Below are 15,789 nucleotides of genomic sequence, written 5' to 3'. Positions count from 1 at the left end.
ATATTTTAGCTAACACTCTAAATTTATGTTGTCATACCTGTAGACAAGACTGGATTTCTCTTGTTTGGATTCCTTGTTGAAGAAGCTGAAGTCTGTTAATACTTTGGAGTGTGTCTGTTTGTCTTATATCTACTTGTGTGCCTCTTGTCCTCTCCTACTTTGCTGCTTCCCAGTCAGGGCCAGAGCTGCAGATCTCCTGATCAACCCATTAGACCCGCGCAACGCAGAGTCTATTCGAGTCAAAATTGCAGATCTTGGAAATGCCTGCTGGGTGGTAAGACACAAATATAATATGGATGATTTAAAATACACGTATTTTTACAATTCTCCATTCACTTTATAAAGACAAGTACATGAAGTATCAGTATGTCACTGGTTCAATGTAGTCGTTTTTTCATAAACATTGAAACTTCACTAAATCCAGTTGGGAAAATGGTTGTAGTACTTTGTAGGTCTTGGTTTTGCATACTTTGTATAAATCTCTTCATCTGAATAAAGCTATGTTTTGTGTCAGAGGTTCTAGAAGATGAAGTTGAGATTGAAAATGAGATACATGGAAGGTTTGGTTGCTGTGGCTCTCACAGTTTCCAGATATTTTAAGGGGAAAGTAAGAAAGAGGATGGGGAAGAGAAGAAAAGCAGAGAGTAACAACACAATGTAGCATCATTTTGCACTAGCTTACATTTTCAAAGGCTGATGATAAATGGGATTTAACTAGACAAAACATTATTAGACACAGGGAATTTGGTTTCTTGACCTTTACTTGTATATTTGTACAGAAACAAATATCCAAACTTAATGTGAGCTCCCCTCTGCTTTCCACAGCACAAGCACTTTACAGAGGACATCCAGACGAGACAGTATCGTTCCATTGAAGTCCTGATAGGAGCTGGTTACAGCACTCCGGCAGACATCTGGAGCACTGCCTGCATGGTGAGGACACATACATGCTGTATATACATTAGTAGTCATTAGTACATTACATATTTATATATACAAATCATTTTGAAACACATTTTCAGCAGAGACTTGAATACTTGGCTTTCTGTTACAGGCATTTGAACTGGCTACTGGAGATTACCTGTTTGAGCCCCACTCTGGAGAGGACTACTCTCGTGATGAGGGTGAGTATTTTAATCTTAATGACATATACACACAAAATTAAGTTTCCAAATATAGAAACTAAAGAACCTTGTAACTGGAAAGTTTTCCACTGGGTATTTGTGGATGAATATTGTATCTCAGCACTATAGGCTGATCTTTATTCTAGGCTTTAACTTACAATATATTATAGTATAACACAATAATACAAATGCAAAAGCAAACTGTCTTAAATCTTTTATAAATAAAATTTAAATTCTTAATAGATTGAATGTATTTTATTGTAAAAATTGATAAGTTTTTAAATTTTTCTTTGTTGGTACCAATAATATGATTCACCATTTTGTGGAAGCTAATGGGGAATTGAGAAAAATGAAAAACATAATAATTATTATTTTGAGCAAGTAGTTTTTTGCTGCATCATGTTTAGAGACCAGTATGTCATTTTGCAAATTAAATGAAGTGTTTAGAATGTCACATATTTTTAACCATGTATTCGTTGACTTGCAAGTGTCAAAAAGTGAGACGATTGATAGATAAAACTAGCCAGTCCTCTCCCCAGAATCCCACTATCCACTGTCAACTGTAAATCCTGTCCTTTAATTCTGCTGCTTTGCCTCCACTCATGTTCACCCTAAACCTGAACTGTTTAAATGTTATAGATACACAGATAACTCTTTATGGTCCAAAACCGATCAATTTCCAAAAACTGTACTGTAAAAATAATATTAGTAACTTAAGTTTAAGAGAAGCATTAGCCATTATCCTGAGAGTATATGTGTATCTATATTCTGCTCCTATTGCTAAAGCATTATAATCACCGTATTTGTATGTGAACTCCATTAACCCTAATTCTGTCAAAATACAACACATTTCCAATCCCTCATCTTCACCTCAGTCCTGAATCACATCAGTGCAACAGATCTTAAATGTCAGTCAGCTCATTGTGTTAATATTTCTCACTCATTGTATGTAACAAACAATTAACTCATTTAGCATGTTTAGCACAGACACTAACCCAGTATCAGTTTTGACATGACATCCTGATTCACTGGATTTTCTGCCATCCAGGCCAAGGGTGGACATTTCATCACATTTTCTGTGGAGGCACAGCTCACTAACCAAGGTTTTCTCCTTTACTGTCTGTGACTCTCGTTTTTTCTTTCCCCTCTTTTCTCTACCATCTTCCTCTATCACATCCCCTCCCTGTTTCCTACCCACAATCCACCTTTGTTTTACATTTTCCTTACACTTTAATTTAATCTCTCCTCTTTAAATTTATTCTCCTTTTCCTTGTCTTTATCTTTCTTTCCCTGTCTTTTCTTTGTGTGCCTCTCTTTTCTGGCATCCTTCTTTTTCTTTCCTCTTCTTGTCCTGCCATCCCACCTCCCTCTTTCCTCCCTAGACCACATAGCCCACATCATAGAGCTGCTGGGCTGTATTCCGAGGCACTTTGCACTCTCTGGAAAATATTCCCGGGAGTTCTTCAACAGACGAGGTAGCTCTGCCAGAGAGCTGGTGGGACTAAGACACACAAATGTCTAAAATGGGCAAAAATGGACACTTAATAGACAGTTGGGACACCATTAATATTTGATGATTTCAGTTTGGTTAAAAAAAACTAATGAATAAAATTAAATTGTGGCTGAAAACAGTGAGAACAATTTTATAAAATCCTCACACTAGGAGATGTTGCACTAATCCATAGTCTGTGTCCATGCAGGACCCTGAGGCAGCAGTGTGTTTCAGTCCTGTACAGCCTGTCGTGTTGATGTGTGTGTGCATGCTGTAATGCTGAACAGTGCTTGTTCCCTCTGTGATATATGTGGTGGTGGGCAGACCACATCGCTCTGATCATGGAGCTCCTTGGGAAGGTCCCACGCAAAGTGGTCGCTGCCGGGAAGTACAGCCGCGAGTTTTTCTCCAAGAAAGGTAAACGACACTGTGGTTAGTGGTTGGTTAGGTGTGACACAGGTCCTACCCCTGTTGGAACAGCTGTAGTATATGGGCATCTTCATAATAGTCACGGTTAGTGTGCAATAAAATTTGCAAGCAGTATTCTGCAAAGGGCAGGTTCAGATAGTTTGAAGTTGTCAGTCACAGCAAAAGTCAATTATAAATTGTAAGTTATAGGGCTGGGTGGTATTTCTGTATTGTCATAAAAAGGTATTTCAGAAAACACTGACCTAAACTCATATAGCTGGAGATTTTATGCATAAGCCAGTTCACTACTTTGATAAATGTAATTGTATGTTGTTACATACTGGGATAAGCATCTGAAAAATATTGTAATGTTGCTTTCAAATGAATTGGCCATTCCTACTAAATCAACATTGTTGTAATTGTTTTAATCATCTAGCACTGAAATACAGCAGAATGTTCACTTTAATTTAATACAGTAGAAATAATTAGTTGTAATGTGTTATCTTAATATAGACTTGAACAAACCCACTTGTAGTAGAACTAGAAGCCTCAGATTGAATGTTGTTAATTTTTTGGTGAGCAAAGGAAAACACTTCAAAAGAGAAGATTTATTCTGTTGATCTATTCTGACAATAACACTGGCAGAAGTAACAGTGACAGGGAAGTCATAGTTCTAGTTCAGGAACTGAACAGTAAGGCTTCATCCTGTGATACACCTCACTGGTTCTCATCTTTGAGCCTGGTAAGTGTATACGGTAAATATTTGATATTTGATACAGCTGATAACCCTTATACTTTCTTGTTTATTCTCTTTTTTCTTTCTCTCGATCTCCTTCCCTTTCTGCTCATGTATTCTTCATAATGTGTCATGAGACCTGAATATTCTGGCTTTGATGTTGTCTCTATCTGAGGTCGGAGCTTGCACTTGATGTCTCAATGTTCCTTTTATCTCTTGGCGCTCTGTTAATCTGCTTTGACTTTCTTGCTCTGTCTCTCTGGGCTTCTCCTGTCTGCCATGTTGCCTGCAGCTGTGCAATGCAATCAAGTGGACTTGTTGCCTTGTTTCCTCCATATACTGATTTTTATTGACCTCAGGGGAAAGTAGATACACTGGTTTGACTTTCATAAAAATGCAAACTGAAAGATTAGAAACAGGCAGTAGTTTCTGTTGATGAAGAAAAAACAGCCATAAAACTTTATGTTGCTGTCAGAAATTACATTTCAATGATGTTACTTTGCAGTACAAGAGAAGCCTTGAAAAGTCTTTAATTACCCCCAAATTTCCCTCTAAAATTATTGCATAGAAAGGAAAGGTGACCATTGCAGCCATGGTTTAAACTGGATTTTCAGTCTTGGTCCAATCATTAATCTTTCTCTCATACTTTTTTCTTCTCTGTCAATGCTCACAGCAAATCATTTTTGCCCTCTCTTTAATAATGAACACCTTCTTCTCCTTCTCTATTTCCATTACCTTGCCCCTTCTGCATCTTTCTGTCTGTGCTTCAGTGGTTTTCAACCAAGACTGCAGGGTTTCACTCCATGGGTACAGCACCCCACTGATTAGCACAGCATAAAGACATGAACTAATCAGGGAAATCAGCTCCTGTAGTGATTGGTTGGAACCTGCTCTAACAAAGTGAAAGTGAATGGTTTTGTTTTTAATAAGCACAAGTTTTACCACAGTCACTTTTGTGTTTTGAGAAAATCATGTTGCTCCTGTGATTTGTAATTTTATGTAGTTTTTACAGTACTGTGGGAAGAAAAGTTTCAATTCTAATCATCACTGTTGATTTAGATTTAATGTATAAAGCTGTTATTTTATATTTTTTCTTACTGCCAACAAATGCCACGAAACACTGAAAACCAGCAGTATGTAAGTTTAAAAATATGTAAAAAAAAAAAAAAAAAATCTCACAAATACGTTGTCTTTTGTTTAACTGAAACCTAAATTATTTTTGTGCAACCGATGATCACTCCAGCTTCTATTGTTTGTGCTATTGTTAATAATTACAGCAGCAACGAGTCTATGTGGAATGTTCTCAAAATAAATGACTGTACCCAGTTATTGTAATGAAATAAGATGTCGCCTGTGCAACAGTTTGGCTAACTGATGTGTTTTTACAAGTATTTGTATAATGGAGCTTCATTGTAGGGTCAGTTCATTACTGATTTTGGTCTTTTCTTGGGGATTTGTTGACAAGAAAAGTCCACATCAGTACGCTATCCTTTGAGTAAGAAAATATGCTTCTTGTACTTTGTGTGAATCAGCCCTTTAAACTTCCCCACTATTTTCTCCCCACACCCTTTGTTGCCCTCATTGACTCTGCTCCCTATTGCCCCCTGCAGGTGAGCTGCGGCACATCACTAAGCTGAAGCCGTGGTCCCTGTTTGATGTGCTGGTGGAGAAGTACGGCTGGTTGCATGAAGACGCTGGCCACTTCACTGATTTCCTTCTGCCCATGCTGGAGATGGTGCCTGAGAAGAGGGCTTCAGCCGGTGAATGCCTGAACCACCCCTGGCTCAACTCGTAGCCACAAACTCTGATCAGACATCCTCCTCCCCTTGTTCCCCCAACAAAGACTTATTTCCCAGACATGCACCCTTACATGCTTATCAGACTAGGCTTACCTCCTACACAGCTCCCGCCATGTTTTCCCAAAAGGAATGTAAAAACAAACTTATGGAGATAACGTGACATAGTAGCTGTGTCATCCTGAACATCTCATAAATAGAATTGGATCATTAGAGGATGGATGCTGTTCTCACCGTAAACGGGAGAAGTCAGACTCTGCCTGAATAAGATGTGGTTTCTTCTTCACTTCTGCCGTCAAGATGTCAGCCAGTCCCTTGTATCTATCTGCCTGTCACCTCCAAATTCTCAGTTTAATTTGTTTGGATACAGTGGCTGATCTTTTCAATGATGTGAAAGAAAAGTCAATAAGAAGCCCCAAAGGCTGGAGCTCTGCATCATCTGTCATGACCTTTACACAGCAAGGGCCTCAAAGACAGACGTGTGTGTGCGTTATTGTATGTGAGAACGAACGTATGTGCCTGCGCTCAAGATCTGCCTACATAGCCCTGCCTTCTCTCCCTCAGCCTGAATGTGGAACCCACATTGGACTAAAAGTTTACACCCTGATTTCCTTCAAGAATCCAGTCCTCTGTCTACCTGTTTGGTCCCCCATTTCCTTCCCTCCTAAATGAGCTGCATGCTCCAGCTAGGGGGGCATCACTGAGAACTGGAGGGCAGCCTGTCCTCCAGGGGGCACCACCACACGGACTGCTTCCATTGTGACAGAGACGGAAAAAGTGCAGGATGAGCAAGAAAAAAACAAAAACAAAAAAAGGAAAAAACTTTGCAAACAATGTCAGTTTAATATGGAGGAGGACAGCTAGGTCATTAAAGACTATTTTTAAAATGCATGGAGAGACTGATGGATCAGCATGAACGAATATGACCAATGGACCATGGATGAATTACTTCCTTTGTGCATTTCACTTTCTTTTTCCTGTTTCATCACATCTCTTGGACATTCAGTTAGAAAGAATTGCATTGGGATTTTTTGGTGCCCCCTCTGAGGAAGGTCTGTATGTTACAAGCCCTTCTCCTTCAGCTTTTGACATTCCTAAATTATTCCAGACGAACAGTTCTGTTGAGTCCTGCTGTGGCACGTTTACGTGAAATGATTGGTACTATTCCCCTCTTTTTCCCCAGTAGAGGGACATTTTGTTCCCTGAGCTTCTCCAGAAAGGGGATGGTCAAAGGAGGTTGCACTTGTCTTTGTAGATGTCCTTCAGGGATTTGAAATCTTTGTACATAGAACTGAGATCTGGCAATGCCGATAAGCGACCTTGGACAAAGTTTCAACACACAAGCATCATTCCAAAAACCAGAGGCTGGTGTTGGCAGAACACGACTTCCTTTGAAACAGTGGGAGAGATGGGCCACCATAGCTCTGGCCCTGGAGTAATGTTCAGACTTAACTGTGCCACTCAGTGGCTGAATGAGAGTATTGCATCGCCACACACTGCTGCTGCTCTCGTGCCAATGGTCCAAAACGTTCCACTGTATCTCTCCACTATATCTCTTTGTCACACACGAACACAGACACAAACAAAAGCTCGCATCACAATTAGTCCAGTTGCCTATTTTTCGCAATAAATGAAAAAAGATGAGTATAAGTAAATGGTGAGATATTTTTAAAAACTATTTAATTCATTAAAAAAAAAAGAAAACAACTTTTCTCTGGTTGTTGTGACAGTGACAGAATCTTGTCTTATACTGAGGTGATTGTGTTTGTCTATTAGAAATGTTTTATTTCTTGTCATTATTATTAATTATAATTATTAAAATATTTTTTACACAGTTGTCACCTCTCCCCTCCCTCCTTACTTGAACAGTGCTGCTCTGTCTCAACTCTTGATGGTGATGAAGAAAAAAAAAAAAATCAACAGTTTTGCAATAAAGGGTATGCGTATGTTTTTTTTTTTGCACCACAACCTCCTGATCTCACTTTCAGCCATGCTGACTGTTCTTCCTGATGACAGAATCGCATTTCTTGTCTGTGTTTTTCATTGACAGATTTAATAAAATTATAAGTTATTGGATCCTGTGCCCTTGATGGAGTGAATTCTCAGCTTTGAAGTTGAATCACTAAAAGGTTTAGAAAACCCAGAAATGGTCATTAAAGGCAACAAAGGAAAGAAAAGATCAATTAGCATAGATTCCCTTTTATTGACATACATATCTGATGTATGTGTTTGCACTACCTTAATGTAATTGGTCAGTTGTGAGTACATTTAACGTATCGTAAGTCTTCACATTGTCAATATATAGAACAAATGTTACAGTACATGGTGATTCACACTAAAACATATACAGTCCACTGGACAACATTATCTAAGATATAATAAAAGAGTGATAAAGGACATCCTGAGATCAATATTAGTCATCAAAAAGTAAAAATATGCCATCGAGTATCCACTTGGGATTTTCAGTCAATGTTTCTGACTCAGCCATTAGCACCATTAGCACTCAAACAACAAGTAGTACCTCAAAGCGTACGTTTTTATTGATCTAACCATGTTAGATGTGTTTTTAGATTGATATGTGGCTAAAATGTTCATACTTTGGCCAGTCAATAGATGATAAAATTGAAGAGTAACAGTAATTAAGGTGGAAATACCCACCAGTGTAGAACTCAGTGAGGTATTTACAGCATGTAGTAATGAGACTGTGAGCCACAGTGGAATCTTGTATGCATGTGTACCATCATAGTGTACACATGCAAGTGTATCTATGGATGTACTGTGAAAAACAGGAATTAGTCTAAATGTATGTCCACTTCAAAGTGCTTGTCTGATCTGTTGTGCTTCTGCTGCCTATGTGTATTTGTGGGTCAGAGCAGTGAGGCAGAGTTCTTTAGCAGAAGGGGTTTGGCCAAATCCAGGATGTCCAAGTTTGGATCAAGTGACCTGCCCAGCCCCTCTAGCACCATGATGGCAAACACAACAGAGGCAAAATTACTCTCCAACTTCACCTACAAAAAACAATCAGTAATAACATTAGTAAACAGTAAGCATCATGGCTCTTCACATTGCTTTAGTCTGCTGGTAGTTATAACTATACAAGACAGGCAGCTTGTACCGGTACAACATCTCCGATACAGAAATGTGGCGTCCATTAAACAACCTAGAGGCCTTCTAGAGGATCTCCTTCTAGAGGAGACCTAGAGGATCTTCACATGTAATTACTTACTAGATTCTATGACAAATAGTGTTGCTTATAGTAACAAGCAAAACGTGGGACTGGGTAGCTGACTGCACAGAAACTGCTTTTACTTGAGAAAAACATATTAGGACCATCAGCTCAGTCAGAACTATTGCAGTTGTTATGAACTTTTAGACCATGCAGAACCAAAGTGTGTGATGGCCATAATGAAGATAATCTGCTGGTATTTCTACCTTGTGTTTGATGAGTAGACCAAAGACTCTGGAGAGTAAGTCAGCCACTTGGATCTAAAAAAAACAGCAAAATCCCAGTAAACAAAAGCACATCAATAGTATTCAGCGACTGTTATTACCTAAAATCAATGACCACTTTACAAGTCAATATGATGTGTTGACAAATACTTAAAATGGAGAGATCATTATTTGGCAGTTGGCTACTGGAGAAGAGAAATGTGTCAGTGTTATACCGGTAGTTTATAAAATAACTCTGCATTACTACCTTTCCTAGAGAGAGTGTGTTACTGACGGCATGGTCCACAAGCTGGGCCATCTCCTTCTTAAAATGTGGCACATCTTGGCACTCATTAGCTCGAGCATGATGCAAAATCAACTCTGCCACTCGCTCACCCTGATGAAAGTTATGAAAGAAATTTCAAAGGAAGGCACAGTTAGTCCAAGCCAGACCGTTTCTTTGACCCACAGATTTCATTCCATATATATGATTTGTTTCTTTCCACGGAAATGAGAGTAAGGCTGATTTTGTGTGAAAATAATTATTTAAATATCATTAACAGTCTTCGATAAGAAGGAAAATCTTTGTATTGTCTACAGCACAATTTACTGTATGTGCTCTTTCTGTCTTTACCTGTCGCAGAACCACAGCTGTGAAGACTGCCTTTAAGTTGGCAAGGTCGTGGTCACTGAGCTGGGCTACGATTCCAGCGTCCAGCAGCACCAACTGGAAAGGACATGGGTCTGGCCTGACACTAACCACCACTGTGTCCCACAAGTCAGTGAGGGTGGTCTTTCCCTGGGGCTCCCCTGTGATACCAGTACTGGCACTGGAACCAGGAAGAGGGTCCTGACACTGGACCAGGATGTTCCCAGGATGAAGGTCCCCGTGGACAAAGTTGTCCACAAAAATCTGGCATGCAGATGGATACATGGAGAGAACCGGGCAATGTTTGAACAATTCCAGTTACTTCCACAGATGTAGAACAGTCTCATAAACAAATAAAGAAAGGTATGATATAGTGGTAATGGTTATGATTAATATCAATGATAGCCAATGCATTATGTATCTTACCATTTTCAGCAGGGTGTCTACACCCATCTTGGCTATTCTCTGCTTGACATCTTGAGAAATCTCAGAGCTCAGAAAGTTAGAAATGGGCTCACTCTCCTAAAAAAAGAGTTAAATATGAATTGAAGAATATTGGCCTCATTTAAAGAGAATAAAACAAAATTAAATCAGACAAAACTAAATATAGACACATAGCTTATTAAATAGGTTTAATAGTTCAATAGTTATAGAAGTAATGATTTGATATTAATGTGAATTGCTTCTATTGTTTGGAGTGTAAACTGTCAGTCAGTCATTCAGTCAGTGTCTTCAGTAAATTTTAAATACTTCTGTACTCACTTCAAAAGTTTCAACTAGAATGGTCCTGGTGACAAAGGGTCGTAATGGAGTTGGGAACTTGACATATTCCACGTCACGGAAATTATTCCGGAAATGCTCAATGTTCCTGGCCTCAAAACGGAGATCAATCTGAAATAAAAGCTCAGTTAGATCAGTGAAATTATTTAGACTCTTCCACCCCTCTTTTATGAGGTTTTTTATTTTCAAAATGCAAATGTAACATGCTGTAATTGCTACATTGTGATTTGCAAATATATTTAGAGTTGTCATTACTGATCACAAAAGGATAATCAATATGTGTTAGTTAATAGTAAAATGAGCACAAACGTTTGAAAACATTTGGGTGTAAATATTCCCACCTGTTTGGTCATGAGATTCTCAAACTCCTCTACGATCTCATATAGACTGAGCCACTTAAGTCCAGGCAGACAGTGCAGGAGCCAACTGCCTGCTTTCATCAACAACAAGTCTATCTCCACCTGCCTCCTGACGCCTGGGTGGATGACCTTAAAGCAATAGAAACAATAAATACACATTTGCTGCAATGTGTGAACAAATGTACTGCATGTTCTATGATGAAACAGGATATCTTGCTATTGTCAGACTGACCTTGATAGCCACAGGTATCAGTCGCTCCTTCTCTGTGCTGCTTTCCTCTTGCTGACTCCTCTCCTCATAGCCCTCCTCTTCCTTACTCCCCTTCCACAGCTGCCACAGGGAGCTAGCTACTCCTCTAAAACCAGGGATTTCCCAGGCTTCTAGTAGGTCTTCTTTCTCCATCTCATCTATCAGCGACTGGAAGGATGGGTCCTCCACTTGGTCCACCCTGGCCCAGCCTCTGTAAACCTGGGCCACACATCCTGAACCCACCGGCTCTTTGCTGTCAAACAATAAAACCCTCTTCCAGCTTTCCCCAAAGGCCCTACGGAGACACTGCTTGGTGTGGGCCCAGGAGTGAGGTCGAACCTTGACATGGAGCCTGGAGAAGCGCTCACAGAACTCCGGAGAGAAGATGTCCCGTCTGGTGCTGGCCCACTGCCCCAGCTTGATGAAAGTAGGTCCCGAGGTCTCAGTCATCCAAAGCAGAGCATCCAGCCAGTGACAGGCCCAACGGGTAGACACCAGAGCCAAAGGGTAGAGGAGAAGAAGGGGGCCAAATTTGAAGAGTAGTACCAATGCACGCACGCTCAAGCGGAGAAGAAATACAACTTTGTGCACCTGGACTCTGGCCAGAGACTTTTTGTCAGTGGTCTGCGATGTAAGGACTGTTTCCTGGCATCTTGCTACAGAGCATGATATACTGACTGCACCCCAACACAGCAGTGTGACCTTGGGTATCTGTTTTAAAATGTTCTCTCTTCTTACAAAGTAGGTCCTGGAGTTCCAGGGAAATCTGACTCTGGCAAATGAGCCTGCTCTCTGGAAGGTGAACCTCAGGCTGAGAAGTGTTCTTGCTCCAAAACCCAACATAGTCACCAGGGTAAACGACTGTTAGCTTAGTCCAGGAGGTGAACTGGTTCACGTGGTTCACGTGTGCCTGTTTTGTTCTTACAGAGTCATTAGTGAAGGATGACGCCAGACTCAGTGTTGTCCATGTAAACATCCACAGTTTATGGCTTGGATTCCCCCTTAACATGGATTAAAGCTATAGTAAACCAGCTATAACAATATCAGTCATATTTTAACGCTAATTCCACTACTTTAACTCACGGCCACGGCAGTTTCCTTTATACGGGAATAACGTTTTCTTTACAAGCCAACAATATCATAAATTGAAAACAGAACATTCATGAAATCTATAGCTCCATGATAAAAAACATTCATTGATAGCCTTCTTTACCTCCGGGTGTGACGTCACGATGACCAAATCACGTGGTTTCGTATTAAAGTCGCACATCCAAAAACAAAAAAACAAACAAGACCAGAGAAACTACAAACGTTTAAAGTTGTTTATTGATTAATACTAATGACGCTAGTGATGGCCGTTACTGCGTACGTTGTTTCAGCTTATCCATGTATATATCAGTCATTTGTTGGAGTTTCTGTACAAAAATATAGGAGCAACTGACTTTTTCAAGATAACGTTAGCTTAATTCAATGGTTTAATTCAACTGTGGGGTGCGGGCCCTAGGGGGGCACGAAATCGCGCTTGGGTGTTTTTTTCCTTTCAACATGTAGCAGGCGGAAATATTGTTTTGTTGTCGGAGCAACCCGAACTCATTTTAGGGACGTACAACAACAAATCCAACGCCATGGTGATTTCTCATCGGCCTCAACTGACTAGACACGTGTAGGTTTGGACAAGCGACAAATATCTCACTGGGGTGAAAAGAAAAACAAACTAACAACACAAGGACGGCCAATGTGATGGATGAGTCGCTACCACACACACAATCCAAGACGAGGAAATATGACGACACGTCTGGCAGCGGACAGTGTGAAAACTAATATTTTGAAGAGACACATAGACACCTTACACCCCGGTCACGTCGGTAAACCACTGGGGTTTTGTGCAATAAACAACAGGCTCACTGCAGCCACTAATACCCACACAGTCACACAGTGACTTGAACCTTTATTTCCATATTTGCATTACCTGTTCTTGTTTTGTACAGTTTGCACTTTATTGTTCTAAAAATATGTGCAATGTATAAGGGGCTCATCGCAGCCACTGATACTTTTAGAATATTCATCTTTATTTTATCTTTAGTTTTATTTTTGAAAATATGTAACTTTATTGTTATGATTATAACAAGATAATTCCACTTTTCATATTTGTATATTTGTATTTGTAAATGACTTAGGAAGCAATCGAGTTTTTATTTTACATTGTTGAGGCAAAAATTTAAATTATTTCTAATTTGCACAACAAATTATTGACTGAAAAGTGAAAATACTGATTATAATTTTGATGTTTCTTTCAATAAAAGTTAGATTTGACCTATTGTTGCAATTTTGTTGGAGCTTGGGGGCAGGGAGGGGGATTTCTTTCTCCAAAGGGAGGCTGAGGGGCTGTTTGAGAACCACTTCCTTAATTTAACGTCGCCAACTGACGGAGCACGCGGAGTCATTTTCTTCAGGGTACGTGCAAACATTTTCTAATTATTAAATATCAAACCTGTACCATGATAATACTGTTTTCCTGCCATACTGCATGAGGTTACTGTAGATCTGAATACATGCACACTGTTTAGAGACGTTAAGGCCCACAGGTGGAGACATTTCACGCATTATGTTGGGTGCTCGTTCCCCCCTCGCCTCCTACCACAATGTTTTGTTCAAACACAACTGTTTTACACATTTTTATTTTCCTAAATAAGCAGTTCACTGTTCAGTTTATTTATTTATGTATTTATTTACTAACAAATATTCACATTCGAGGTGGTAGGGCTGCAGTTAGCAACTCAGGTGTGTGTCAAAGAAAAGCACCCATTTCTTATATTTGAGAAGTTAGAAGCTACAAATACTTTAGTATCTTTCTCTTTTAAAAATGACTAAAACAATTATTGAATTATTAAAGTAATTGATTTTTTTAAAAACATTTTTCTATCAATCCACTAATGAATTAACACATTGTGTAGCTCTAGAAGCTGTTATCTGGCTCATTTACATGGAATCAAGTTTTCTTTAATTATATTAAATACAAATGAAGACTGCTCACAAACTAAAGCTTAAGTTTTTTTTTGCTATGTCTGTAACTTGAGCAATGTTTGGGATTTTTTATTTTTCCATCTAATTGACTAAACTGATTAATTAGGAATGCTTTGAGCTCTAACAAGTACAGTAAAACATCAACAAAGAAATATGGGGCATATGTCAAGTGTAAAAGTCCAGGAACTTTTATATAAGTTAAAGAAGAGTTTACAGTACATGGTCTGGGAATTAATGGAAGTAGCATTAAAACATGCTTCCTGTTAGGATACTCTGTGTTTTCCTGAACAATGTTCCTGAGAGATTACTTAAAAGCTGCTTTATGATTTTTCTTCACTTTTGGTAAGGCTGGCCAAATTTGTTTCTGAGCCATAATGGAAAGAAGAAGGCAGGGAACAAAATACACCCTGGGTTTGATTTCACTGTCATTTCCTCTGCTTAAACCCGAGGACTTGCGAACAGCCTAACATGCATCATCAAGGACTGAGAATTTGTCCTAGCCATGTTCCCAGTCACGGTGTGTGTCCCCTGGACAGTGGGCTCCCAGGATCCCATCTGTTGGCCTCACAGAAGAGTCAGCAACACAATAAGGTGGGATAAACACCAAACAGATGTTACTAGCCTCCACCTCCTACCCTTTTCCCCTCACTGCTATTGATGGAAAAGCCGGGCTTTTAGATCTCTCTTGCATTTCACAAGGGAAGTCAGGGTTTGGGCTCAGAGGTCAGCAGGATAGTGGTGATGTTGTGAGGTACTTTATGAAGGCTGCTCAGTGAAACAACAGTAGGAATGCACCTCAATTCTGTTCACATATTTTTATATACATTAGAGACACTTAGTCATACGGATACCTGGACACCTAATCATATGTACAGTATTTGTGCATCTGCATATCATACTATAGAGGTTCCAAGTGAACATCAACTGTTGTCCATTTCATAATAGCAACACAATCATGAACATCTTTAGAATCGGTAAAATCTAATGCAACCTGCCATTAACAAATACTTTATATAGCTTGAACAATGCATGATGCATGCCTAAACTATAGGGCTTAAAAACTACCATAGAGCTTAAACATCCTTTCTGAAACAGAATATAATTCACACATAGGTCGCTTTGTAGTATTTTAATGGCAATTGTAATTATATTAGATTTTATTATTTTACATGTAATATTACTTGATATTATTTAAGTTCTAGATGTCTGTCATTTGATACCCAAAAACTGACATACTGTCAGGCAGATTTCCGGCTTTGAACATTGTTTGCACAGAATATGTTCATAGTGCTGAACACACCAAAGACCCTGTGGTTGAACAGGTTAATTATTAATCACACTGACATCAGTATGATGCATGCCCAGCCTTGTTTCCTGCTGTCTCACTTTCTCACTTTCTGCTCTTTCCACAGGACCATTGAGTTATACAACAGCCCTGGGCCTGAATGTAAGCTCAACTCCCCAGTTTCTATTCTCTCACTGAGAAGAGGTCAGTGGTAATCAACCCAAACATTGCCAAACCACTTTCTTTCTGGGAACACTCAGTCTCACCAGACACAGCATTCAGTGAGCACCACTTATACCTTTGCACTACTTGTAGTAGTAGTTTGTTTTTGTTGTTCAGTGGCACATGTGAATCAGTAAACAATATCCAGAAGAGATAAAGTAGATGAACATCTTGTCCCTTCATTGAGATAGGAAGAGCAGCCCTCAGGCTTCTTTAATTGGCTCCCAGAGGAGGC

At 39.4% G+C, this 15,789-nt stretch overlaps 2 protein-coding genes across 5 annotated transcripts in view; one reads left to right on the top strand and one right to left on the bottom strand.

The window, feature by feature from the left end:
• Positions 1-7,393, top strand: part of srpk2 (SRSF protein kinase 2) — a 56,001-nt gene extending 48,608 nt beyond the window's left edge. For 2 of the 4 annotated variants that reach the window (XM_026311208.1, XM_026311207.1), the window contains exons 12-16: positions 174-274; positions 826-933; positions 1,055-1,124; positions 2,941-3,033; positions 5,371-7,393. In XM_026311208.1, the coding sequence (XP_026166993.1) occupies positions 174-274; positions 826-933; positions 1,055-1,124; positions 2,941-3,033; positions 5,371-5,555 (557 nt within the window). In that variant the 3' untranslated portion in view covers positions 5,556-7,393. The other 2 variants (XM_026311209.2, XM_026311211.1) reach the window with 2 other exon arrangements.
• A 341-nt stretch (positions 7,394-7,734) lies between these two features.
• adck2 (aarF domain containing kinase 2) lies at positions 7,735-12,243 on the bottom strand. Its single transcript, XM_026310401.1, has 8 exons — positions 11,006-12,243; positions 10,756-10,902; positions 10,397-10,525; positions 10,061-10,156; positions 9,620-9,898; positions 9,254-9,382; positions 8,989-9,042; positions 7,735-8,564 (listed from the first exon to the last, which is right to left on the bottom strand). The coding sequence occupies exons 1-8, from the start codon at positions 11,864-11,866 to the stop codon at positions 8,424-8,426; spliced, it is 1,836 nt and encodes a 611-aa protein (XP_026166186.1). The 5' UTR covers positions 11,867-12,243; the 3' UTR covers positions 7,735-8,423.
• Between the last annotated feature and the right edge of the window lie 3,546 nt (positions 12,244-15,789).

This window comes from Mastacembelus armatus, chromosome 6 (genome assembly GCF_900324485.2).
Source record: "Mastacembelus armatus chromosome 6, fMasArm1.2, whole genome shotgun sequence".
Lineage (NCBI taxonomy): Eukaryota > Metazoa > Chordata > Actinopteri > Synbranchiformes > Mastacembelidae > Mastacembelus > Mastacembelus armatus.
This window is presented reverse-complemented; position numbering and strand designations above follow the sequence as displayed.

Coding starts and splice junctions, on each gene's coding strand:
- adck2 (XM_026310401.1), bottom strand. CDS start 11,866: ATGTTGGGTTTTGGAGCAAGAACACTTCTCAGCCTGAGGTTCACCTTC. Junction 10,903..11,005: donor TGATACCTGTGGCTATCAAG/GTCAGTCTGACA, acceptor TATTGCTTTAAG/GTCATCCACCCAGGCGTCAG. Junction 9,383..9,619: donor CAGCTGTGGTTCTGCGACAG/GTAAAGACAGAA, acceptor AACTTTCATCAG/GGTGAGCGAGTGGCAGAGTT.